Genomic DNA, 25,429 nt, shown 5'->3' with positions numbered 1-25,429 from the left:
CGTGAGCTCCTGTAACTTGTCCCAGGTTCTGCCAACCTAGCAGTTTGAAAGCATGTAAAAATGCAAGTAGAAAAATAGGACCCACCTTTGGTGGGAAGGTAACAGTGTTCCCTGCGCCTTTGATTCATGCTAGTCACATGACCCCGGAGACGTCTTCAGACAGTGCTGGCTCTTCGGCTTTCAAACAGAGATGAGCATCGCCCCCTAGAATTGGGAACAACTAGCACATATGTGCGTGGAACCTTTACTTTACCTTTAAAGCAGCGGCCCCCAACCTTTCCGGCTTGGCAGCCCGGCCCAGCACTGGGAGGGGGGGGGAGGCGTGTGAGTGGCAGGCATCCATACATTTGTGTGAGTGGCAGGTGCGTGTGCCCTCCATTTGTGCAAATGAAGCACACGCAAGGGCTAGTGCCCTCTGCTCATGCAAATGCCTGATGCTCGCACAAGTACAGCATCACACACACTTGCCCATCTCTCCTGCAGCTCAGTTTCAAATAGGTCGTGGCCCAGTAGTTGGTCACAGCCCTGATGGTTTGGGCCACCATCCTGACTCTTGTGGCTGCCTGCCTGCAGATTTCCTGCCTCCCAGGCAAAATGAGTGCAACCTTAAGATCCCAACTACAATCCTTGGCCTCTTCCAAAATTGGGAAATCTGACAGAAAAACATTTCAGCCCAGCCAATTTTTTGCCGCTTCAGCCCACGGCTCCCAGGGAGGCACAAAGGACTCCTCAGATGGAGAAGACCCCTCACTGCACTGGGGAGTGAGCTCCTAATGCTGGAATGCCACTGCTGCTTTTAAGCAGGCACATCTTTTTGGGCCCATGACTGCCTCTTGATCTCTACACACAATGAGAGAATGTGGCAAACTGAACTCTTATGCAGGTACCCTTGACTTACAACCATAAAAAAGGCCATAAAATTAATCATTAAGAGGTGCAGTTGTTAAGCAAGGCATCGCTCAATTGCACCTTATTTTGTGAACTTTTGGGGGGAGGTTTTTAAGCGAGGCATTGCCTGAATGCCACTTGCAACCTTCTGGGTAGCTTTCTCATCGACTTTGTCTGTTGGAAGCTTGCAAATGGCAACCACGCAAGCCCAGGATGCTGCAACAGCAATGAACACATGCGGTTGCCAGGCACCCAAATTGTGATCATGTGACCGTGGAGACCCAGTGACAGTTGCGTGAGGACCGGTTGATAAGTCACTTTTTCCAGCACTGTTTTAACTTTGAATTGTTGCTAAATGAATGGATGTGAGTTGAGGATTACCTGTCTTGGGTGCAGACATGCTGACTTCTGGAGCATGATGGCAGAGGCTGAGCCCACAACCAGGAGGAGCAGCCACCCCTCAGCCTGGAAGATGGGGTGGAAAAAGAGCCCCGAGGCCCAAAGCCATTCTCCGCTAGCCTTTCCTGCTTCTGCTTTTGCAGGAAGGGGACATTTGCACTTCCAATGCTCACTGAGCTCAGACCCTCATCTCCCTCTGGCTTCCTCCAATGGACAGAGCCATTCATTGCTCTGAGCATGTGGGCATTTTCCTGCAAGAAGCCTAACATATGCTGGGCAGTGATGCAAAAGTAACCTGCAAGATCTTTTTTTTAAGGGCAGCATCTGATCACCTTATTTTTCTTATTCTTCATCAAATGTAATATGCTTGTGTTGGAAGGAAGGAAGGAAGGAAGGAAGGAAGGGAGGGAGGGGGGGAGGGAGGAAGGAAGGAAGGGAGGGAGGAAAGACAGAGGGAAAGGAAGAGAAAGAGACTCATAGAAGAAGGAAGGAAAGAAAAAAGACAAAGGGAAAGGAAGAGAAAGAAAGAAAGAGACACATAGAAGAAGGGGGAAGGAAGGAAAGAAAGACAGGGAAAGGAAGAGAAAGAAAGAGACACGCAGAAGAAGGAAGGAAAGAAAGACAGAGGGAAAGGAAGAGAAAGAGACACATAGAAGAAGGAAGGAAGGAAGGAAAGACAGGAAAAGAAGAGAAAGAGAAAGAAAGAGACACATAGAGGAAGGAAGGAAAGAAGGCTATATAAAGGTAAAATGCCAGAAATTACTAGCCAGAAGTGCCTCCCTCTTGTCCAGCCTGGCAGAGCTGTGGGGCAACCTCCCTCCCCCCACAGCCCCTTGTCACTGTATTTAATCAGCTTTCCTGCCTTCTTGCTTAAAAGCTCTGGATTAGTGATGCGCTTGTGTCTTAATCTCTCTGTCTCCTCATTTACCATCATTATTGGTATCCATCTGTCGGAAGATTTTTTCCGTCCGTTTCTCGGGAGTTGATTCATCATCTGGCATCTTCATCACTGATGAGACCATTTTGTAGATAGCCTGGAGAAAAATAACAGCAGCAAAGTCTGTAGAGGATTCTGCCAAGGACCCCACAAGCTTCCCATGATGCGAAACGGGCCTTGCACTGAATGAGACTGGCACAGATGGGCTGGAGGGGGGCATCCCTGCTGCACGCCCGCAGGTAAGCCTGGCCTATTGGAGCAATCCGCTCCCAGTTGGCAGCCCCACTTTGGATCTACAACCTCTGCCTCTGCTCTTGACATGGGCAATCGAGACCCCTCTATCCCACCAACCAACTCAACACGCTTCTCCCTTCCAATAAATTGGTTTGCAACTCCCACTGCTTATCCCAGTATGGAAAGGGAAAACAAGAGAAAAATTCAATATTCTTCAGTATTACAGGTAGTCCTCAACTTATGGACATAATTGATCCCAAAATTTATTACTAAGCAAAACAGTTGAGTTTTGCCACATTTTATGACTTTTCTTGTCACAGTTAAGTGCATCACTGCAGTTACTAAGTTAGTAACCCAGTTGTTGAGCGAATCTGGCTTCCCCTTGGACTTTGCTTGTCAGAAGGTTGCAAAAAGTGATCATGTGACTCCTGGACACTGCAACCGTCATAAGTATGAGTCGGTTGTCAAGCATCCGAATGTAAATCATGTGTCCGTGGAGATGCTGCAATGGTCAGGTGAAAAACAGTCATCAGTCACTTTTTTCAGTGCTGTTATAACCCTGAACAGTCACTAAATGATAAATAGAAGTCTACCAGTATTAGAAATACATTTTTCTTGCAGTTGTTGCTGTTAAATTGTCTATGTGCAATTTGGAAAATAAAATGTTCAGTGTGAATGGTACAGTCTTATCGTGCCTTGGAAATTAACAGATTAACAGAGTTGGAACAGACCTTGCAGGTCATCTAGTCCAACCCCCCGCCCAAGCAGGAGCATCTACACCAGGGGTGTCAAACTCAAGGCCCTTGGCCGGATCTGGCCTGTAGGGTGCTTAAATCTGGCCCATGGGGCCAGCCTGGAAATATCAAAGGACTGGCCTATGGTGCCTCTGTGGCCAAAAACAGGTTGCATAGTTCGTTTTTGGCCGGCAGGGTGCTGCGGGAGGCGTCTGTCCCGTATCCCCACCACCCTGCTGGCCCGCAGAGGAGAGCTACAATGCTGATCCAGTCCTTGAAGAAATTTAGTTTGATATCCCTGCCGTACACCATTTCTGACAAATGGCAGTCCAGTTTCTTCTTGAAAGCCTCCAGTAATGAAGCTCCTACAACGTCCAAAGGCAACTTCTGTTCCATGGGTTGATTGTTCTCACTGTCAGAAAATTCCTCCTTATTTCCAGGTTGAATCTCTCCTTGGTCAGTTTCCATCCAATATTCCTTGTTTCACCTTCAGGTGCCTTGGAAAATAGCTTGACTCCCCTCCTCTCTGGCAGCCCTTTAAATATTAGAACACTGCCATCATGTCTCCCCTGGTCCTTTTCTCTAGACTAGCCAGGCCCAGGTCCTGCAACCGTTCTTCATATGTTTTAGCCCCCAGTCCCCTCATCATCCTGGTTGCTCTTCTCTGCACTTTTTCTAGAGTCTCAACATCTTTTTTATAGTGTGGGGTCCAAAACTGATGCAGTATTCTAGGTGTGGTTTTACTAAGGCTTTATAGAGTGGTATTAGTATCTCTCTTGATCTTGATTGATTCCATCTGTTAATGCAATTTAGGATTACATTGACTTTTTTGGCTGCCACTGCACACAGCTGGCTCATATTTGATTGTCCACTAAGACTCCAAGATCCCACTCACAGTCATTCTATTAAGCCTGGTTTCACCCAGTCTATATGTGTCCTTTTAGTTTTTCTTGCTTTACTTTTCTCTACGTTGAATTTCATTTTGTTAGCTAGGGCCCAGTGTTTAAGTCTGTCAAGATCCACCTGGTTTTTCAGCCTATCATCTAGGGTTTGGGCTATTCCAGCCACAAATGGATGATAATACTTATGACACTAATGGGAGCATCACAATTGTAACTCATGATGCTTGCAAAGCAGGTTGGTCACGTGATTGACCTGATTTTAGGACTCTTTGAAGTAGAAGTTAAGCAAAATGCACGGTTGTTGTGAACCAATAGTTCGCCTTAGATGCAATTTTGCCAAAACCCGGAAGTAACTGCCAGTTTTCATCAAAACCTTTGTAAAACAAGGTCACCTGATTAGGAGACATTGCAAACGTCTGTAAATGTGATCCTGGCACCTGATGTCCAGTCATGTGATCACAGGCTGACTGTCCGAGCTTTGAATCCAGGTCGTAAGCACTCCAAGGCTCATGAAAACTGTGAATGGTTGCTAAAGCTACTTGTCTTAAGTCCATGCCTACCTTTACGGTCTTTTCCTTTGAAAACATTTATGACTAGACTTTCCATCATCCCCAGCCAGCCCGGTTGTTGTTATTCTATAGGGAGAAGATGTGGTCATCCCCGCTCTGGAGACCAAAGGAGGAAAGCCACTCTTAGCCTGTTGGCTTTCATCTCTCTCCCTGCCCCGAGAGGGCTTCCTCCTCTCCTTTCCTGCTCCAGAGGCTGAGAAAGATGCATTTACCACCGGCCAGTCTGGTTCTCTGGGCCTCCAGGCAGCTCAGGAGAGATCTGATGGAGCAGAACCACTTTTTTCCTGCAATATTCAGCCAGTCTGTTATTTGCCAGCAGACCGTGGCTGAATACCTTGACAATCTGCATACACAACTTGATAGCTGGGGTGTTAACAATAGAAGGGGAGTCAACCAGAATAGCAGCAGACAGCTCAAGCAGGCTGATCCTTTGGGAAAAGCAACAGTCCACAGAGTAGCACAAGGACAAGACTGGGCAGCAAAAAATAAACCTTTTGTTCAAATGAACCCAAATTGAACACTTCGGAGACACACGTTTCCAGAGGGTAATGGCCAAATTAAGATGGTGACTGTGGTTACAGCTGCACCTCTTTTTATATGCAATGCATTTTATGTGCAATGCCTTTTTATACGGTATCTTGCAATCATCCTTGGTGAGACCAAAACAGTAACAGTGAGGATAGCCAGCATGATGGGCTTGCAATGTTGATCAACTTCCAGCAGAGGACACTACAGATAAGGGCAGGAGTAAGAGAGTAAGATGGAAAGTGAGACCAAGAGACCTACCCATCTCTTCTGGCTGGTCTTCTGGAACTCAACCCAGAACTTCTATACTGGATGCTGAAAGGAAAGCAGCAAGTCTGTCTGCCATCTGCTTTTGAATGGCCAGGGGCATCTGGGTTACTCCGTGGCAATAAATCCAATGCCCTGATTGTGAACCGGGCAAATTTATTAATGACACTCACAAATGTATTTAGCTAGGCAGAGAGTCAGCAGATGCATCCACACAGCATGCAAGAGATACCTTCAGTGTGGTAGGAATCTAGCATATTTGATTTGCTTACTGTTTGGCAGATTATGGAAATTCAGACCACTTAATTCAACTCCCAAATTAACACGGCCACTGAATGATTCTCTTGGTCATTCAGTGTCCTTCCTTGGCTGACTCAAAATTATACTCCAAACTTGGGACTTGTCTGAACTGGAGAGCCATATGCAAAACAATGAGTGCCCAGTGGTTTCCAGGAGACTTCCATGTCCAAGAATGCCCCACTGAGACTCATGAGCTTTCTTAGAAAATTGAAAGGATGGGCAACCCTTGCCTTTCGTTTTCTCTGGAACTGTGCCCATGTGCCCAGATAAAGGGCAAAGGGAAGCAGGGATGGTGGCAATCAGGAGGGGCAGATCTAACAAAACCACGCTTTGCAAACAGTTTGGGTAGCCATTATGGGAAGGACAAGCCACCTCCAACTACAGGTTCCCAAGGTTCCCACCCCAATGCTGCAAACTCCCCCCCACCACATAAAAAACCTTCCCTTTTTCAACTTCACATGGATGCAAAGAGATCCCAGGCGGGACTGGAGGACCCAGCCCTCATCTTGGCGTGTTTTGCAATGTCCATTCAAATGCTTTAGACGTGTAAAACAAAAACTTGATACAGAAGGCTCCTCCGTTTCCATCTACCTGCACTAAGAAGGCTTTTTTTTGTCTTCCTCAGAGACCTCATCACTATTAAAATTCAGTTACAACCCACAGTCCAAAAGATTCACAGCCGACTTGCAGCAATCTGAATTATTTCTGGCATTCCCCAGAAATCTACCAGTAGCTGTCTTAGCTTAGATGTGATTAAAATCAACAAATTGTATCTCAGCGTGGAATAAAAAAGAATCCATAAATTGAATTTGACTTTCAAAGCATCTCTGTTCATCTTCTGGGCAGGTGGGGGAATATTCACAGAATATACTGTTTTTAGAAAACAACAAAACATGTTTTTTTTCTGGAAAATATCACCAAGGGAAGGTTCATTGATGCAACATTGTTCACAGAATGTATTAAACTGCATGCTTGGCACCGTGTACATTAACGGTGCTTAAACCAGCCCTAAACAAATTATAGCTTAATGTATGGGTCCTCAAACTACGGCCCGGGGGCCACATGTGGCCCATTGAAGCCATTAATCTGGCCTGCCCAGGACAACGCTGCCTCACCCACATCGCCCCACCCACCCTTCAGCCAAGCACAAGACTTACCTTCAGGAGCCCTGTGGGCTGGAAAGGTAAGGCCAACAACTTTCGCCTGCAGAGACACTCTGGAGGCAGGGGAGGTGAAAAAAGGGATGCATAGGAGGTCACAAGAGGTCAAAAAACAGGTGAAAATGGCCTGTTTTTCACCTCCCCTGCCTCCAGAAGATAGATAGATAGATAGATAGATAGATAGATAGATAGATAGATAGATAGATAGATAGATAGATAGATAGATAGATAGATAGATAGACAGACAGACAGAGATAGATAGATAGATTGATTGATTGATTGATTGATTGATAGATATTTCTGAAGCTCCTTGGGGCTGAGAAGATTTGCTAAAACAAATTAAAGTTTAATTTGTGTGCATTGTTTGATGTGTTGTTAAACTGGACGCACCCACCTAGTCACATGACCTAGTCATGCCCATCCAGTTACATGACCACCTAGCCACGCCCACCCAGCCGGTCTGCCCCCCCCAACAATCTGAAAGACTGTGAATTGGCCCCGTTTAAAACATTTGAGGCCCCCTGGCTTCAGGTGATGCCTCTGTCATCCCTGTTCCTACCTGGGAATCAGTTCTGGAAGCTGCCAATATCCAGAGATATAACCTTGGACCCTTTGCAAGTCTATTCCATTCTGCATGTGCATAAACTGAACCTCTACTGCCTGCAAAAGCTCATTTGAGGGAGCAGAGGAGAACTGTAGGAGAGCGAGAACATGAGTGCCCTATACTCTCCCCCAATTCCCTTCCTCTAATCTGCCCCCCTCTGCCTGCAGCTCTGCCTCCACCCAACGCAACCTGCATTTACGGAGCTCCCAGGGGCGAAGGAGGAGGGGCTTTCCTTCTGAGCCAATGAAGAGAGTCTCAGGGGTATCCAAAGACATTTTTTCCAGGGAATTTCTAGATGGCTCTGCTGCCTCCCACCCTCAGCATCCTGTTCTCCCACGCAGCTTCTGCTTCTCCTTTCATTCCCCAGAAGTCTTGAAGGAAGGAATGGCACAAGAGCCGCATCCCCCTCAGCCGACAGGGCTGGCACCTCTGCAATGGAAGCAGCCAGAGGCAAAACAGCTGAGAGGGAGAACAAACCAGAGGAAAATTGGTAGAAACCTCTGCAGCTCCCAGCCCTCTTCTGACCGGCTCTGGCTCAGCCTGAAAGCTAAAAGCTTTCATCAGTTTAATTGCGACATTAACAGCACATTTAAGATTAGTTACCCTTTGCAGACTAGATTTTCCCACTCAGTAATTAGGGTCCCCGCTTTAATCACTTCACTCAGCATATTAACCCATGGCTTTAGTTGATTAATTGTGGAGGAGAAGATCTTTTGGGGGGGGTAGGTGGAAATAACAATTTTAAGAACCAGGATGGCCAACTTCATGGCCCATTCACTGATGATGTCTGTTTTAGCTGTATATTGGGGTTCCCGGAAGTCAGGAAGATGCTGTTTTAAAAGGACAAGATTCAAAAATTAGGCCAAAAGGGGCTATGAATTCCTCAGTTCTTCCCACCATTCATCCTTTCCCCTTTCATCTTGACTGCAGAAGAGCCTGCTGTTGGGGCAGCTGCCCAGAGCTTGTGGGAAGGAAGGAGGAAGGGAGGGAACGAATGAATGGGTGAGCCCTACAGTGTAATTTATGATTTCATGACTGCCAGTTCACTGAACCTTCATGCCCTGTGTTGAGTTCACATAACATGTTAAATTTTACTATGCCTCTTTTAAAAACTAGCAACCCCCACCCCCGTATTTCAGGCTTGCAATCCTCTGGGAGCTGGGATGCTATGGGTGTTTGCATCTTGCCGTCAGCCTTATGCTAAAAGCTGTTGAAAGATGCCTCCCTGGCTGGCTCACAGATCTGGGCCTCTGACTTCAGCTCTAGCAACCCATGAAGATTCTGCTATTGTGGGTTGGCCAAAGAGATCAGCCAAGGTTTCTCTTGGGAGGTGTCAGGACTTTGCTGGGGGAGAAGGAGGGCTGGTGGCTCACCTGGACAATCTCCAGCATCTCTTCCCTGCTGATGTAGCCATTGCCATCGAGGTCGTACATGCTGAATGCCCACATCAGTTTCTGCTCCAATTTCCCCCGGGAAGTGACGCTCAGCGCGATGATGAACTCTCGGAAGTCGATGGTGCCGTCGCCATTGGTGTCAAAAGTGCGGAAGACGTGCTCGGCAAACTTGGAGGCATCCCCGTAAGGGAAGAAGTTGGCATAGATTTTCTTGAACTCCTCCACGTTGAGGATGCCCGTGGGGCAATCTTTCAAGAAGCCCTTGTACCACTCCTGGAGCTCCAGGTCGGAGAATTCGGTGTTCTCCCGCAGGTCTTGGAGCATTTCTGGACGCAGTTTGCTGTTCTGCTTCCCCATGACTGAAGCGGGTTGCGAGCTGAAACATAAGGAGCAAAGAGAACCTTGGCATCGACTAGGCCCACAAACCTGGCCATTTCTCTGGCCGACTCTCCAGGGGAACCCCACGCAGGTTGCACGCTTGTTTATATGGACTTCTGTGGGCAACATTGAGTGCTAGAAACTTGCTTCTGGGTTTTAAAATGTAATTTGGATGTTCAACAACTCAGCTCTGTGCTCTATGAGGTCATAGGACACAGAACACAGACAGGCCAGAAAATATGAGAATTCCTGTTTCTGTTAGATTATCAAATGTGCTTTGAAGAAAGCAGGAAGGAACATCACGACTCTTTGAAAGGCTAAAAACGCTATGTCTGATCCATCGATTTTGGTCCTTTGGAGGAAAAACACACAGCATCTTCCTCCAGCAGAAAATACCTCTACCTCATCCCCATTCTGGAGAAGAAACTTCAACGCATCCACCACAAAATGCACCCTGGCTCTCCCTCCTGCAAGGAATTGTGTTTGTTTTACTCAGAATTTTCACAGGCAATTCGTGACTTGGGAATGCAAAAGAAATCAGTGTGGATGAATAAAATGCAGTCCAATAGAAACAGCCAGAAACAAGCTCTCACCATGGCATCAGAAGCAGCAGCAGCAAAATTAATAGAAATATTTTATGCAAGGCACATCTCAGGCTTACAAAAATAAAGCCGTCTTGGCTTCATGCCTGAGGGAACCCAGCAGCCTGACCTGGCCAGGATTGCTGGGCTCCCACAAAACTGACAATCCTGGCCACTTTCTGCCCCAGGAGACAACAAACCAGAAGCACCAGAATCTGAACCAGCCCCAAATCCTTCAAAACTGTTGGTTCCTGGGGACCCAACCGCAGGTTTGGGGGGGGGGGGCTCCCCACTGCATCCACAGCTATGTGAATCCATCCTGTATGGAATTTAGTCTTGATGGCTAAAATGGATTCATTTGATTTTATTTCAAGTTTGCTGGATGATCCAAAGAATTCCTTTACAACCATGTTTCTCAGCCTCAGCAGTTTTAAGATATATCAACTTCAACTCCCAGAATTGCTGAGATTGCAAAACACAGATCTGGAAGGACAGATGTCCTATTCCCCCCCCCCTCCCCAAGGATACAAATACACATATTAATTCAGAACATTTTAAAGTTCAATTGAAACCAGAAACTTTTTGAACTAGTGGATAAGTAACTAGAAAAGTCATAGAACTTTGTTTTTTTTTATGTATGATAACTGCAGTGGCACTATTAAAGAAAAGGTTCAATCCTACCCACAATGGAGGAAAGGTTGGTGAGGGTGGAAGAACTTGAGTTGACCTTGATCAGAGAAAACACAATATCTACATTGATGGCTGACTGGAAACCCTTATAATCCTTTTGCATGAAACAGAAAAAATGCATTAATGATTTGTGGTTTTGATTAGAAGAAAACACTAGATAATAGGAAAAAAGTGAGCTTTTTTGTAATCATAGAATAAGAGAAAATTTTGTAAATTGGATTTATATTTGCTGCAAAGGAAATTGGGAGCTTCTATTTCTTTTTTATTCCTTCTTTCTGAATATTTCCTTCCTTCCTTCTTTCTTTTTCTTTCTCTCCCTCTCTCTGTCTTTGTCCATAGGTTTTATGTTCTTTTTAAAACTTAAAATTTATACAAGACAAATGCTAGATTTTTTTTGGGTTGGTGATGCAAAACATTTGTGGACTCATTGATTCATTTGATTTGGTCTTATGAGAGTTTGACACCTTTTTAAAATAATACTGTATGTACATTTATGGACAAATATTTTAACATTTTTTTTCAGTCATTAACCCTGCTATAGGTGGTCCTTGACTTATGACCAATTGGTTAGCGACTGTTTAAAGTTATGAGGGACTTCTGGTAAGGCTACTTACCACTTAGTTCCAATGATCCCCCCTCCCCCCCACGGTCATGGGACTGCATTTTGGGAGCCCCACAACTGGCCCTCATTTATGCTCACTTGCAGCATTCAGTGGTAACATGGCCACAATTTGACAAAAACTGATGTTTACTTTGGGTTCTTGATAAAAATGCCTCACTGTGAACAATGGCTTCACATTACGACCGCTGCATGCACTTAATAACTGCTGCTAAAAAGGCTGTAAAATTGGGGTGGTCATCTGGTTGACCCACTTTATGACTATCCTGTCTAGCTGTATAACATACGGTATTGCCGAGTTCTGTGCAGCATTGCTCAAAATTGGTTGGGTGGTGACTTGTGTTATAAACTGGATTTAATGGGCTCCTAGTTTGCCACATTAGAATGCCTTGTAACTTGATATCCTTCCACATAGAAGCCTTTATGCTCCCCTAAATCCAAGGGGGCTGTGATGGCTTAGCGGTTAAAGGTGAGGTTGTCAATTGAAAAGCCAGCAGCCTAGGTTTGAGACCTGAGCGCCATTCGATGGGGTGAGCTCCAGTTCCTACCAACCTATCAGTTCAAAAGCATGCAAGTGTGAGTAGATAAATAGGTACCACTTCGGTGTGGATGTAATAGCGTTCTGTGCACCTCTGGCATACAGTCATGGTGGCCACATGACCACAGAAATGTCTTTGGAACCCGCTGGCTCCCTTGGCTAGGAAACAGAGATAAGCACACACACCCTTTAGAGTCAGACACGACAGGGAAGCCTTTCCCTTTTTTACATGATCATCCAGTACCTTTTATATACTTTCAGTTTTTAATTCATGTATATTTTATGTCTTCTAGCATTTTATAGGGGTTTTTTATATTTATATTTTTACTGTACCTCACCTTCTTTAAACTGGTCTACAAGTATTATAAAGATCTGAACATTAGAAAGGTTAATTTCATAGTAAATTTTATCCTCATACTTTGAAATTTGACTGTATGGAATTACAGCTGTATCAGGCAGAGGTTACTGTTAAGAAAATTGCTTTAAGAAACTGGAAAAGTAGTAGTATTCCCAATTTTGAAAAAGAACCAGATTTTCTAAAAGTACTTTTTCAAGAGGCAACTGGACTTTCTTGCCTTGCTTTGAAGACGTTTTGCTTCTCATCCAAGAAGTTTCTTCAGCTCTTCAAAGAAAAACAAGGAAGTCCAGTTGCCTCTTGAAAAAGCACCTTTGGGCTTTGGGACAATCATGGCCTGGATGACAGAAAATCTCCATAGACAACCAGGTTTCCTGTTATTTTGGAACAACAGTGTTGTTTAATTTCTTTTAACTTCTCTATATTGCTCATTATATTATTTATTTACACGTGCCCTTGACTTAAAAACATTCTATCCATGGTTAACCAAAAGTATGCTTTACTAAAGCCAACGTGGGTACAGAAGAAGCAAAGAAGGATCTGAGTTTTCCGTGTGCAAAGTGTTACAAGGGACAGCCAACTTTCCCTTGTTCCTGGCCAACACACACACACACACACACACAAACACACACACACACTTACTTATCACTGACTGTCCTATTAGCTGTTAACAAATTGTTTAAGTAATGGTCCCCTAATATTTCCCTCTAAGCCAGGCAGGCAGAGTTCTGATGGGGTGAAGCTAGAATCTGCAGCTTTCTCTCTTTAAGGGGCAGAGGCTCTTCCTTCCCAATGAAGGGGACCAGAGGCTGCTCCGCTGCCTTCAGTGGTGTATTAGCCATTAAGCAGACTAAGCATGTGCTTAGAGCATCAGGCCCAAAGGGGGCACCACAAAGATGAGAAAGAAAAAAAAAAACAATGAAGATTTGTACAGTATATACAAAGGAGGGTCATCAAGATTTGTCAGTGCTTAAGACACCAGTGAGTCTTGATCTGCCACTGGCTGCCTTGAAAAACAATTTGCAATAGCTAATTATTGCTAAGGGTTGGTGGAATGGACATAGAACATAGTATAACAGAATAGGAGGTGCCTAGGCGGTCATCTAGTCCAACCTCAGGCAAGAGACCCTATACCATTCCGAACAAATGGCTGTCCACTCTCCTTGAAAGCCTCCAATGATGGAGCACCCACAACCTCTGAAGGCAAAAGTTGGTTTTCACTGTCAGAAATTGTTCTGTCAGGAAATTTCTCCTTAGTTCTACGATGGTTTTCTCCTTGATTAGTTTCCATCCATTGCTTTCCGTCCTGCCTTCTGGAGCTATGGAAAATAGGTTGATCCTCCCCCCACTTCTTTATGGCAGCCCCTCAAATATTGAAACACTGCTATCCTGTCGCCAGTACTCCTTCTTTTCATTAAACTAGACATACCCACTTTCTGCAACTGTTCATGTTTTAGCCTCTAGGCTCCTAATAATTTTTGTTGCTCTGTGGAATTTCTTCTGGAAAAAATACCTTAGGCAAGCTGTACTTTTTGTCATGGAGCAATTTGCATCGGAACTTTGCAAGTTGCGATCACTAACAAATCTGCTGGGGAAAATCACACAGGAAACATTCAAATTTCCTAAACATTCTCTCTGCTCTTGGTATCCATTCATTACTATTCAACAATATACATACTTCAGAAAAGTGAAGCACTAAAAAAATATTCCATCCACCTTATTGGGAGCTGAATTGCAAGACCAACAAAACTTATTTTTAATATAAGTACTGTAAATAAAAAGTATAAAACCTGAACAAACATTATATATAATCTATGAATAACAAACTAGCAAACGGCCATGAAGTTATATTGAAGTAAGATGAGTGGTCTGTAAATTTTATAAATATGTGAAATAAAATAGTGATAAAACTAACCAGAAATATGATGTATACTGTAAAAAGAATAAAGGGAAAGGGAAAAAAAACATTTTTCTATCTCCCCACAGTACAAAGGTAGCTATTATGTATTAACTACATCTACAGTAGTTAGGTTCAAATTTTTAAGTTATGACCTGACTCTTGACTACACAAGATCCTATTCTCTGATTTTGCCCTTGCGGTGATGGGGGCCAAGAGTTGGCAAATTTGGTTGCCAGTCCTTGAGGGCTGTCCCTGCAGGAGCTCCCCACCCCACCCCTTTGCAGAGATTTGGGGAAGAAGAGCCCCACCATGCACACTTAAAAGGCCGCTGGTCACTTTTTTTGGTTAGCCATGGCTCTTTTGTTGCCCTGATCCTTATCACATTCCGGAATGGAGACGTGGCCATCTTGTGTCCTCACAGGTTGTTGCCTCATTTGGACTCATCAGCAAAACCGTTGCATAACACCAAGGATGGTGGGGGTGGGAGATGGAAAGCTTTGCTTCTCCTGCGCTGACCAGCTTTCTGATTCTTTTGGGAAGGGAGAAAATGCAGCCTTTCCCAGCACATTCACTTCCTCTCCATCAATTTCTCTCAGCAGCTGTTGCGCTGCATTTCATAAAAGCTCAGCTGTGCTAGCCCAGCACAACTAGCTCCACATGCCAGCCCCCAAATGTTGATCTCCTCAACAAAAAACAACATTTGCCTTTGATTAGGCTAAGGGGTGGGGGGGAGGTGCCTACCCATCCAGAACAGAAATGGGAAATGGGCCCCATTGCCAATCCCAGACAACTGCCCAGCTCCCACTTTCCTGTGTCACAACTTCCCTTCAGAGCACTCGTTAGAGTGGGGGGATTCTGGGAAATGCGTGTGCAGGATGTGTCCACAATGCTCAACTCCTGCTTGCGCTTGAAGCAGAACCGACTGGAGAGAACATTTTGCTGCCGGTAGCTCAGCTTTCCAAAAGGAGGTCATGGACTGATTGGAAATCTGCTCTGGATTTGTGGTATTTCAGAAATTAGCCTCCTGTCCGTGGAGATAAGAAGACAGAGGACATTTTGTGTCACTTGGCTCCTCTGCCAGCTTCTGGCTTTCTGACCACAGAGTGCAAAGCATTTAGAAACATGATTACAATGTACCATTAATGTTAGAAGTGTACCAGATTATTTATTTATTTTTATCCCGTTTTTATTACTTCTATAGATAGCTCTAGGTAGCAAAATACCTAATATTATTTGCATTTATTCCTGGTTATTTATTTATTAGATTTTGACTCTAGCTTTATTACTTTATAAACAACTCAAGGCAGTTACCTAATCCTCCTTCTATTCTCCTCACAACAACCCTGTGAAGTGAGTTGGGGAGAGAGAGAGAGAGAGAGAGAGAGGGAGGGAGGGAGGGAGGGAGGGAGGGAGGGAGATATTGAGATTTCACTCTCATGCCTAAGGCAGGACTAAAATTCACTGACTCCTGGTTTCTAGGCCATCATTTTAACTGCTTAACTAATCAGGGCAAGATCTGTTTAATTTGTACATAATTTAATCTTGTACTTTATATTTTAAATTTTATGTCACATGGTATTCCTTATTTTTATTGTGATGCTTCTGACATGAATTAAAAAAAAACAAATCTTAACCATTAGAGACCAAACTGGCTCTTCCTCATGAGCCCACCGTTTCCCCTCAGCCCAGGGCCAGGATATCTACCAACTCAGCTGCTGTCCTTTGAACTGATATCCCCTCCACCTGTGTTTATTACCTTCAAACCAGAAGGGAAAAACAATTTTTCCCCATTTTCTAACTTTTGTTTCTCTCTATGAAGTTTGCAGATTCATAGTTCCAGCAAAGTTAAAGCCCAGTGGGTTGGTGTGGCCAAGAGGAAATCAAAACGGCACCATCCAAGCCTGCTGTGCATTGGCAGACCCTGACAGTCACCAGAGAGAGGCAAAGAGCTCAGAAATGGAAACCTTGGGCCAAAGGCGGCCTGGGCAATGGTTTCCTGCCCTGACAGGGTTAACTTCATCTCAGCAGAAAAGGCTGGCCTGAAGCCCCATTGAGGATCCTATCCTGGCCTCTAATGCTTTTCCCCTGCAAGAAAATGGGCCCCTCCCTCCGTCCTTGGATCACATCTGTGTAAGGGTGAAAAGCACGACTGAATGCTGGAACCATGAAGGACAGCTCTGCCCAGCGGTGGGAGGAAGCAGGGCCTGTTCACATTTTCACAAAAAGTCCATTATAGATACCTATTTATCAGCAGGCGAATGGTGAGGTTTCCCTCCCCAACGTCCCTCTCACACACAAGGTAGGAGTCCTAGTAGGCAACCACTTAAATATGAGCCAGCCGTGTGCTGCAGCTGCAGAAAAAGCCAATGCCATCCTGGGCTGCATCAACAGAGCAATAGAATCAAGTGATAGCCCTACGTTACCCTGCGCTGGAGAGGCCATACCTGAATATTCTGTACAGTTCTGAATATTCTGATACGACTCTAAAAAGACTGGAGGGAAAAGCAACAAAGATGGCAAAGGCTGGAGGCCAAGCCGTATGATGAACAGTTGAGGCAGCTAGTTATGTCTATCCTATCAAAGAGAAGGATTGGGAGGGATCATAACTGTCTTCCAGTCCTTGTGGGATTGTTGCAGAGAAAAAGGGATTGACTTATTCTCCAAAGCACCTGAGGGCAGGACAAGAAGTAATGAGTGGAAGCTTATTAAACAGAGATCCAACCTAGAAGACCAAATTTTCTGACAGTGAGCACAATTAATCAACAGAATAGCTGTCCTCCTGGGGTTGTGAGTGCTCCATCCCGGGAGGCTTCCAAAAATAGACTGGGCAGCCATCTAACTGGGATGGTATAAAGTCTCCTCCTTGAGTAGGTAGTTGGACTAGAAGGTCCCTTGCAGCTTTATGGTTCTGTGTTTTATGTTCCAGGCTGACCAGGGTGAGCTTTCTAACCTGCATTATTCTCCTGGGCTCCCAGAGGCCCCTCTTCTGCAGGCGTCTCCACAACAAAGCCAAGAGCATTGATGTGCAGTCAATGCTCTCCCTCTTTCTTAGGAGTGACCATCTGGATGTTTCTGACCATACTCTGTGAATGAGCATTGTCTTCTGGTTATCAGTTTTGAAAAAAAATGATCTAGCTGCCAGCGTTTTCTTTTGTCTGACCCTTCCTCGCAATCATCTGCATTTGATAGTTTGCAAACTATTTGCTTAGTTTACAGGTAATTTTCAACTTATGGCCAGTTGCTTAGCAATTGAAGTTATGACTAACCTGAAAAAGGGCATTTAGGGCCCTCTCCACCATCACATGTCCGACTTTGAGCACTTAGAAACACAATGCTTCAACACTGGACGTTATTAAGAAGAGGTTGGATAACCCTTTGGCTGAAATGCTATAGGGTTCTCCTGCCTAAGCAGGGGGTTGGACGAGAAGACCTCCAAGGTCCCTTCCAACTCTGTTATTCTATTCTATTCCATGCCATTCCATGCGATTCTATTCTAACTGCATTTAGGGCCGTTTGCAGTGTCCCACGGTTGTATGACCACATTTTATAACACTTTTGCTGAAAACCAGCACTTGTGATTTTCAAGAAAACCATGCCTACAGTGAAGCATTGGTTTGCTTAACCACCATGGCATTGGCTTTATAGCCATGGCATTCACTGCAAAAAGATCAGGTCGGTCAGGGGATTGTCTTGTTTTATAACCATTACAACATTTGGTGTTTTTGTTGTTGTTGCTATTGCTCTTATCAAATAATTGGTATTCTGATTCCAATGTAATGGAGAGTATTGCCCATCTGGCAGCCAAGATCATTTGTCAGGGATCTGTAAAGGGTGTCCCACCTAAAGGAGCTTTTCTTGGGAGCTGCCCTTTGCTGCTTGTTCTGCTGCAAGAACCCCTCTGAGGAACAGTGAGGAGGGATTTCAGCAGGGAATCCACAAGTGGGTCAAAACAGACATGCAACACACATTAAAAAAAACATGAGCTTAACTTGCATCATGGTGTGGTGCCCACCATTTTGGGTTTTTTTTTAAATCAGCCCTTGCAGATAATCCTGGATGCAAGAAAAGGAAGGGATGAAAAGGGGAATGACAGAAGGCGCTCAATTGAGTGGAGTTGGCAAAAGCCCCCCATTCCGGAAGCTGTTTCAAAGTTGAGAGTTTGGAAGCTCAGGCAATGTTTCTTATTGGAAACAAAGCAAAAATGGCTCTGGCTTCTCCAGCCTGAAAGTCTCGGGAAGACTTTCCGCAGTATCTCCCTCCAGACCTTCCCCCGTTGCAAAATCCTGCTCTAGGAAAGGGTGGCAGCACGGCTCCTCACTCACCCAGGCAGCAGATGGGCACCCTGATGGCCAAGGACTGAAAATAGCAGCCAGGAGAACAAGACAGGCAGAACTTTCACCTGAAATGTCAGCTGAAGACAGGGAGCTAAAGCGCATGCCCCCCTCCCTTGGGCACCTGGGAATGGACTCATCCATTTCACCCTATGAAGCCCCCTCCTATAATGGCCCCTGGATCTACCTGCTTTTGGAGTGGAACCGGAGACGTGCTGCGCAAAGCGTGGGAGGGGGCTTTTGAGGGGGGGGGGAACATGGGCTCCAGCCAGAAAGCACAGAGGGTAGCTAGACATTAACACAAGGTTGCAACCACCACCATGATTTTTTGACCATTCCCATAGGAATTCCGTAGAGAGAGATTGCAAAAGGGAAAGGATGACTGTGGGACCAGTGTGGTTTGGGCTGATCCACACAAGGAGGCTTCTCCCCATCCACTGGGAGCCCATTTCAACTGCAGCTACTATTCAGTTTACAAGCAGCACTAGGGATCCTCGGAACAGGAATTCCCTCCCCTAAACAGGGGAAACCGCCCAGCCCCAAATGCTCAACTGGGGAACATCTGAGGCAGTTGCAGGAGGAGGCCCCTTTCCAGGCCAAGCCAGAGAAAGGCCCAGTGGCTGGACCCCCATCTTAGGCAAGAGGCGGCTTTCCTGTCAGCTGCTCACTGCTCTTTTTCAGCCAGAGGTGCTGCTGAAGGTCCAGTCCAGAATTTCCGAGTCTGCTGTTCTGCAGGAACCGTTTTCCCCAAAGATGCATCTCTTTCACTCCTGGGAAGTGCAAGGTGACATCAGTTGGTTCCAAAAGGGGCTTTCCCTTCTCCAGGCTGGCATTTTTCTGAAAGCTCAAACCCAGGGATGCTCCAGATGTAACCACTGGCCGTGAGCCTCTGTAGGCAGAGGACTGGCCACCATTGGAGACCGGAGGCTGAGCCAGGTGAGGCTGGAGTTTAAGCGACCATGAGATGTGTTCAAAGTCAAGCTTCTGGCTTTGGAGTCCAGAGACTGCAAGAGACCCAACCACCAGAGGAAGAAAGAATGTGGAGTCTCAGCCATCCAGGGCATAGTTGTCCCAAAAATGCTTTTTCAAGAGGCAGCTAGACTTTCTGGGTTTATTTTTGAAAATGTTTAGCTTCTGAGAGCTAAAGAAGCTTCTTGGATAAGAAGCGAAACATCTTCAAAGAAAAACCAGAAAGTCCAGCTGCCTCTTGAGAAAAGCATCTTTGGGACTTCAATGACAGAGTTTGATAACAGAGTGTTTGGAGCTGCAAGTAAAGGAAGTCCTTCTCTCTGAAAACCAGCAGCCCCCAGTCACCCAAGCACTTGCCCTCGAAGAGGGAAGGCCACTGACCCCCTGGAAGTCTGGGCTGATTGGATTCTGGACTTTCTAAACCCATTTTGGAGGGGGAGGTTTGAGTTGTATCATGAGGGCAGTTGAGTGGTCCTTGGGGGAGAAGCCTAGGTTGGCCCCACCCTGGAGGAAAGCTGAGAACGATCACTTTGTGTTCTTGCGTTAAGTGGGTCACCTCCCTTTTGAGAAACCTTTTTGCAGCAGAAAAAGGCAAGACTGTAGAGAGAGGGAGGGAGGGTGGGGAAGCACTGCTGCTTCATTAATATTTTACTTTCGCTCCCTGCAGCCTGTCTGTAATTGCAGTCCAAATGACCAAGGAGTTAATCCAAAGAGCAATGAAGGATGCTGTGATTTTGAACAGCCTGGCAATCCAGATTCCCTGGCATCCCAGCTCTCCCCCAACCATCCACCCTGCCTGGTACCCAACTCTCTCTTTCAGCAAAAGGTTTGCTCTTTTTGATCTAGCATCCAATATTGGCAGAGGGATTTCCCTCCACAGGCAGATATCCTGAGTTTGGTTCCCCAGCTGAGCCATGAATGTCCGAGGGGTGCCTGCTTGCTTGTCTCCGCACCAGCCCCTCGCATCAAACTGGCCTCCTTTGGTCCCCATTGCTCTAAGGCCCACATGCCCTTTCTAGCCCAGGGAGAGCAGACTGAGGCAAAGGCTTCTTTTGCCCTTAGTCAAAAGGTTCCAGTGGTGTTTCTCCACCTGGTCCACGTCTTCACAGAACCAATCGTCCCTTCAGGGCGTATTAGATATATTAGATATGCCTCTTTGCACGCTTGACTTTTCAACTGTGGCTGCTCCAAAGAGGACACAGAAGCGCCTCTCTGACCCTGCACAGCTGTTCCAACATCTAGATCGTCCTCAGTATTCAAGACACAGGTTGCTCCCTCCTTAGGATGCAGCCTACTTGGCTCTCTTCCAGCCTTGGCCCACAGAAGAGGAACTAGAGGGAAGCAATCTGGGCACTGAAAAGTGAAAATTGATGCCAAGTGGCAGCAAATGGCGGCAATATGCCAGATCTGCTACCCTCATATCTTCTCTCCTCATCAAGTGCACATCCTCCACTTAGGATGGGAATAAGCCAAAAATCAGGCCAAGAAAAAAGTGCTACCAGATGCTGAGAGTTTTCCCAGGGTGAAAGAGGGGAGATGCCCCGAGAGCAGGCAGGTTGTTGATGGAAGCACAAATCAGAAGTCCTGGGATCAGGCTTGGGGCCATCCTCACAGCCCCCTCTCCTTCCCCAGAATGAACAGTGGCATGTCACCCACTCAAAATGCCACCCCCCAGGCGTTGGCACAACACAGGACAAGGAAAACATACTTTTCTTTGCCAGGGTATGGAAAATAGATGTCGCTCAGAAATTTACACATCAGTAAAATGTTCTCCTTCTCCTTGGCGTTTTAGTTACATCACCAAAGAAATTTCTAAAATATTATTTCCACTATTCAAAAATTCCTCTGGATCAAAATATTTTTCATGGATGTATAAGATGTCATCTCGCCTTAGAGGTACAAGGTAATTTATTTATTCCGAAATTATTGTGTGTGTGGGGGGGGGATTTTTAAAACTTTTGTTTAGTTTTTTTTTGCTTTCTTTCTTGTATTCTTTTAAACAAATCTCTGATGTTTTATTCATGCAGTTTAAATAAATCCATTAAAGTGTTTCTCGGTCTGAAACAATTATGAAATGCCTTGTCACAAAACTCATCCTAGTGCACATCAATACTTTTTTTAAGCAGGCAGGGGCTGATTGGAATTGTAGTACAATAAAACTGGAGCTATTAAATTCTAGACAGCTCCTTTCCTTTCTCCTTAAGGAGAAAACTGAGGTTAGTTTATATCTCTCAAATTTGCAGAATACTTCCTTTCATAACTTGTTCAGTTTTTCTAATTGTTCATGCTCTTTCTCTCAATTTTTCAATACCAATTTGTGTTCTGCTTTTCTCCAACTGTCTGAGGTTAGAATGGGGGCGACTTTTAAAATTTTGGTGGTGCCTTAATTTCTCCTTTATCTAAGAAAGTGGGCATGAATATTTATGGCACTTGAAAGCATAAACAAGTCGAAGATCCTCGAATCCCCGGCAATATTTCTCCTCTTTTCGGAAACCAAGACATGGTATGTAATAATTTATGGAAAAACAGAGGCAGTTCCTTGATTAACAGAAACTCTGGCCATCCAAAGCATCCTTCAGCATCAGGATGGAGCTGGAAGGACCCAAAATAAAGATCCAGCTGTGTCCAACTATTTTCTTCCCCAATTCTGCATCTCTCCAACTAAAGCCAGAAAGATGAGGATGAAGACTATCCTTTAAATAAGAAATTTTAATGGTCTCACTTTCTTACCTGAGTAAGCATAATTAATGCAAAAGGGCATACATTACAGTAAAGTTGGACTGCAATTCTTTCATTTCTGGTGGAAATGAGGAGGCAGCCTTTGCTCCTTCAGAAACATTGTCCCTCTGAGAGTGGAGAAAAGACCTGAGGAAATAGTTACTTCAAAATGCTGGTCCTTCCCTGAAGCCCATTTGAAATTGCCCTCCAAAATTTTTACTCACCAACATGTAGCCATTCCTATTCAAGGAAGTTGATTTCAGGCAGAATTCACTCCAAATGAAACATGCAAATTATTACTGCTCCCTAATGTCAAACCAAACTCTTTTTTCCCCTTTCAGGAAGTCCAAGGCAGAAAGAAGAGCAGAAGAAGATTCTTTGATCATGCCATTCCAGAAGCTTTATCTGCATGAAAAGGTCATGCATGACATCAAAGGCCTCCAGCTCCTTCTCACCCATGCACCTACTTCAGGATCAGCCAAGTCAGCAGGTGTTGCAACCTGGTTGAAAGCCAATAAAGGAGGGAGTGGCCATCTACCATTCTTTTTCAAGGATGCAATATTGTATGATCATAGAATCCTAGGGCTGATGATGACCGTGGAGGGTGGGTGGATGTACCTGCAGCTACGGGGCTAACGGTTGCCATCCATTTTGTAACCATCCAACAGAAGAGCAATCCATCTATCCTGGGGCAGCACATGAATAAAATCAATGATTTTCCCTGCAGGTCACTTTCATGGTGAAACTCTAGAACCCCTTCCCCAACCCTGAATTGTTTTTTCTTAAGCCAAAGGACCAAAATGGGTCTTTTTTTTGTCTCCAGATGCAAATGGCTCCAGAGGGCTTTTGCTGCACACTTCTCCAGTGTGAGGCAAGGACAACATATATCCAAGTCTGGTCTCACAACCAATTGTCAATTGGTCAATTTCATTTCTCTCCTTTCTCTAAGGAGCCTCAGAGGTTGCCTGCATTCCCAGCAATTGCAGAACCCAACTGGGTCCTCTAAAGAGATCTGGGCAGCGGTCATCACCAATGGGTCCTTCAGGGTGAGGGATGTGGCCATTATGCCTTAGTGGGCATGCTCATTGTCAGGACAATTACTGCCTCTGGGACTGTTTGCAGGGGAGAAGTGACTGGATGGGAATCCCATGGCAAAAATAAGACAAATGTAATAAGGAAATCACAAACGTACAGACTCCTTTTCCAATCCACCTAAGCTGAAGTCCTCCCCGCCTCTTGCACAGAGAACAAATTGAACCAATAAATACCAGGCACAGTACCAGCAGAGCCAGCAGGAGAGATTATAAGCCCTTTGGAGCAGGGGACCCTGCTCTCATTTCAATCCATTGGGGCTGACACAGTTGATGGGAGAAGGGCGAGACCTGGCTAGTCTCAGAAGGAAATGGGGAGGGGGAGGCGGCTGAAGGCCAGGCTAGGGAATTAGAAAGGAGGAGGTGAAAAGGCAGGCAGGTTTCCCTGAAGCTACCAAGAAAACTGCTTCAGCTGTCCATGAAATGCAAGGAACCCAGCTTTTCCCTCTTCACCCTACAAAATGCCCCACGCACAAATGGCATATTGTAATAAAAATAACCATGAAAATTCCAGAGGACTGGGGTGAAAGGCTGGGGTGGGGTGGAAGCAAAGGATGCTTTCAGAAGCATCCAGGAACTGGTACCACCAGCAGCTCCCCCCCCTTCTCCCTGCCATGATCCCTGATCTATGCTGGGTAGGGAGGATCTCTGTCCAGCTCCAGCTGTGGCTGCTGATCCTGGGCAGGCAAGCGCAGCGGGAGGGGGATCTTACGCTCCTTCTTTGGGCAGTTCCACCGGCAGGGGGGAGATGAGGATGCCCCCCCCCTGCGGGTTCTCCCCATCTGCCAGCAGGCAGCACACGGCTACAAGCGGCGCTGATGGGGCTCTCCCTCACCTGCTCTTCCAGGGGATGGCTGCCCAGGAGCAGGGAAGGGGCAGCCCATTGCAGCTGGAGTCGCCCCCGGTGGGGCGGATTAGCACGCATCTCTTTGTGTGCAGTGGAAATCGCTGCTCGTCCCGGCCCCCAGTTCAACTTTCCACCCATCCCCAGGACAGGCAGCCGTAGCAGAGTCCCCGCGGAGGGCGGCAGATCTCCCCAACCCTCCTGCCCCAGGGATCTCTGCAAAGGCGTCCCCCCCCGCAGTCCCCGGGGGACAGCCGGCCACCCGCTTCCTCTCGGGCAGGGGCAACGGCGGCCAACGCCAGTCGGGCACCTTGCGAGGCGCCGCTCCCGCCCCTTCGGCCGGTGTGGCGGCGGAGGTGGGCAGTCGGGGGTCTCCCGCCCTCCGCAAAGGGCGACCCCCATTCCTTGCGCTGCTTCCCGCAGCGATCCTAGGAAAGCGTTTTCCCCAACCAAGGCCGGGGAGGGGTATCGGGGGACGGGAGGGGGACGGAGTTTGGAGCACGCTGCCTCTTTCGCGCGCTCCGACGGGGCCATCCCCGGGTAAAGGGGCCCCCCGCCAACTGCAGCTCCTCCTGGCCGGTGTGCCGAGAGCAGAGCGCGCCGCCTCCCCGCGCGATCTACCTGACCAAGGCTGGGATATCCCGATGATCGCGACGGCTGCTAAGCGAGCGCCAGCCACTCCTGCCGCATCTTCCGCCGCCTCCTTACAACCGCTGGAGCCGGAGCGGCACGCGCTGCCCGCCCGGGCTGCTGGGCGGGGGCGAAAAGGAGGGGCTCGCGCAAAAGCGGGAAGGGGGGAGGATGTCCCTGCAGCTCCCCCCGGCGGGGCTCCCCGGAATCTCCCCTCCCGCCAAGCCCGGTCCCGCCCAGGGAGTTCCGAGCCCGCAGACCTCCCCCCCCCCAGCGCCCCTCTCCCTGCGGGCTGAGGTGGTACAGTCCGGCGGGAACGGAGCGCCCCCCCTCATGACTCCGGGGAAGACTTGCCCTCGTCCCCACCTCCCCACCTCCGCGCGCCTGCCGAGGGTTCGCGCCGCCGGCAGCCCTTCCCTCGCTCACGGGTGGCCGGAGGCGGGAGGGCGAGCGGGAGCGCGAAGGGTCTGGCAGGAGGCGCGCCGGGTCCTGGCAAAAGAAGCTGCAGCTCAGAGGGTACGACGCCCTTCCCCGCCGGCCAAAGAGGCTCCTTCGCCGGATCCCGCCCGCCGGCCCCCACGGCCCTTGGCCAGGCTCTCCGGACGGGCCCCGAGTGAGTCCGTGGAGGATTCGGCGCTACTGCCGGTGGCGCTAGCCGCTTGGTCCGCCCGGGATGGCTGCCTTCCCCTCGCCCGACGTCGGCAGTGAGGGTGGCTTCCCGGGAAGGGCCGGTGGCGCTGCGTAGTAGGCGGCTGTCGATTAACGCTAAAACGGGAGTAAAACGCCACCACTAGAAACAGCTGAAATGGAGAAAAATCCCGTCTATCCAGCAACCGATTCCAGAAGCGACGTTTTATCACTTGCAGGGGCCA

General features: G+C 47.0%; 1 protein-coding gene across 1 annotated transcript in view; it reads right to left on the bottom strand.

Annotated features, from left to right (window-relative positions):
* The window catches only part of HPCA (hippocalcin), a 28,407-nt gene extending 3,703 nt beyond the window's left edge, over positions 1 to 24,704 (bottom strand). Inside the window, exons 1-3 of the mRNA XM_014075852.2 lie at positions 24,549 to 24,704; positions 8,893 to 9,289; positions 2,216 to 2,321 (exon numbers count right to left, since the gene is read on the bottom strand). Of these exons, the coding sequence (XP_013931327.1) occupies positions 2,216 to 2,321; positions 8,893 to 9,270 (484 nt within the window). The 5' untranslated portion in view covers positions 9,271 to 9,289; positions 24,549 to 24,704. The remainder of the gene's footprint in view (positions 1 to 2,215; positions 2,322 to 8,892; positions 9,290 to 24,548) is intronic.
* Between the last annotated feature and the right edge of the window lie 725 nt (positions 24,705 to 25,429).

Source organism: Thamnophis sirtalis, unplaced genomic scaffold (assembly GCF_051295495.1).
Source record: "Thamnophis sirtalis isolate CommonGarterSnake01/CBP01778 unplaced genomic scaffold, rThaSir2_p1.2 scaffold_13, whole genome shotgun sequence".
Taxonomy (NCBI): Eukaryota; Metazoa; Chordata; class Lepidosauria; order Squamata; family Natricidae; genus Thamnophis; species Thamnophis sirtalis.
Note: the sequence above shows the minus strand (reverse complement) of the source record. Positions and strands in the feature narration are given on the sequence as shown.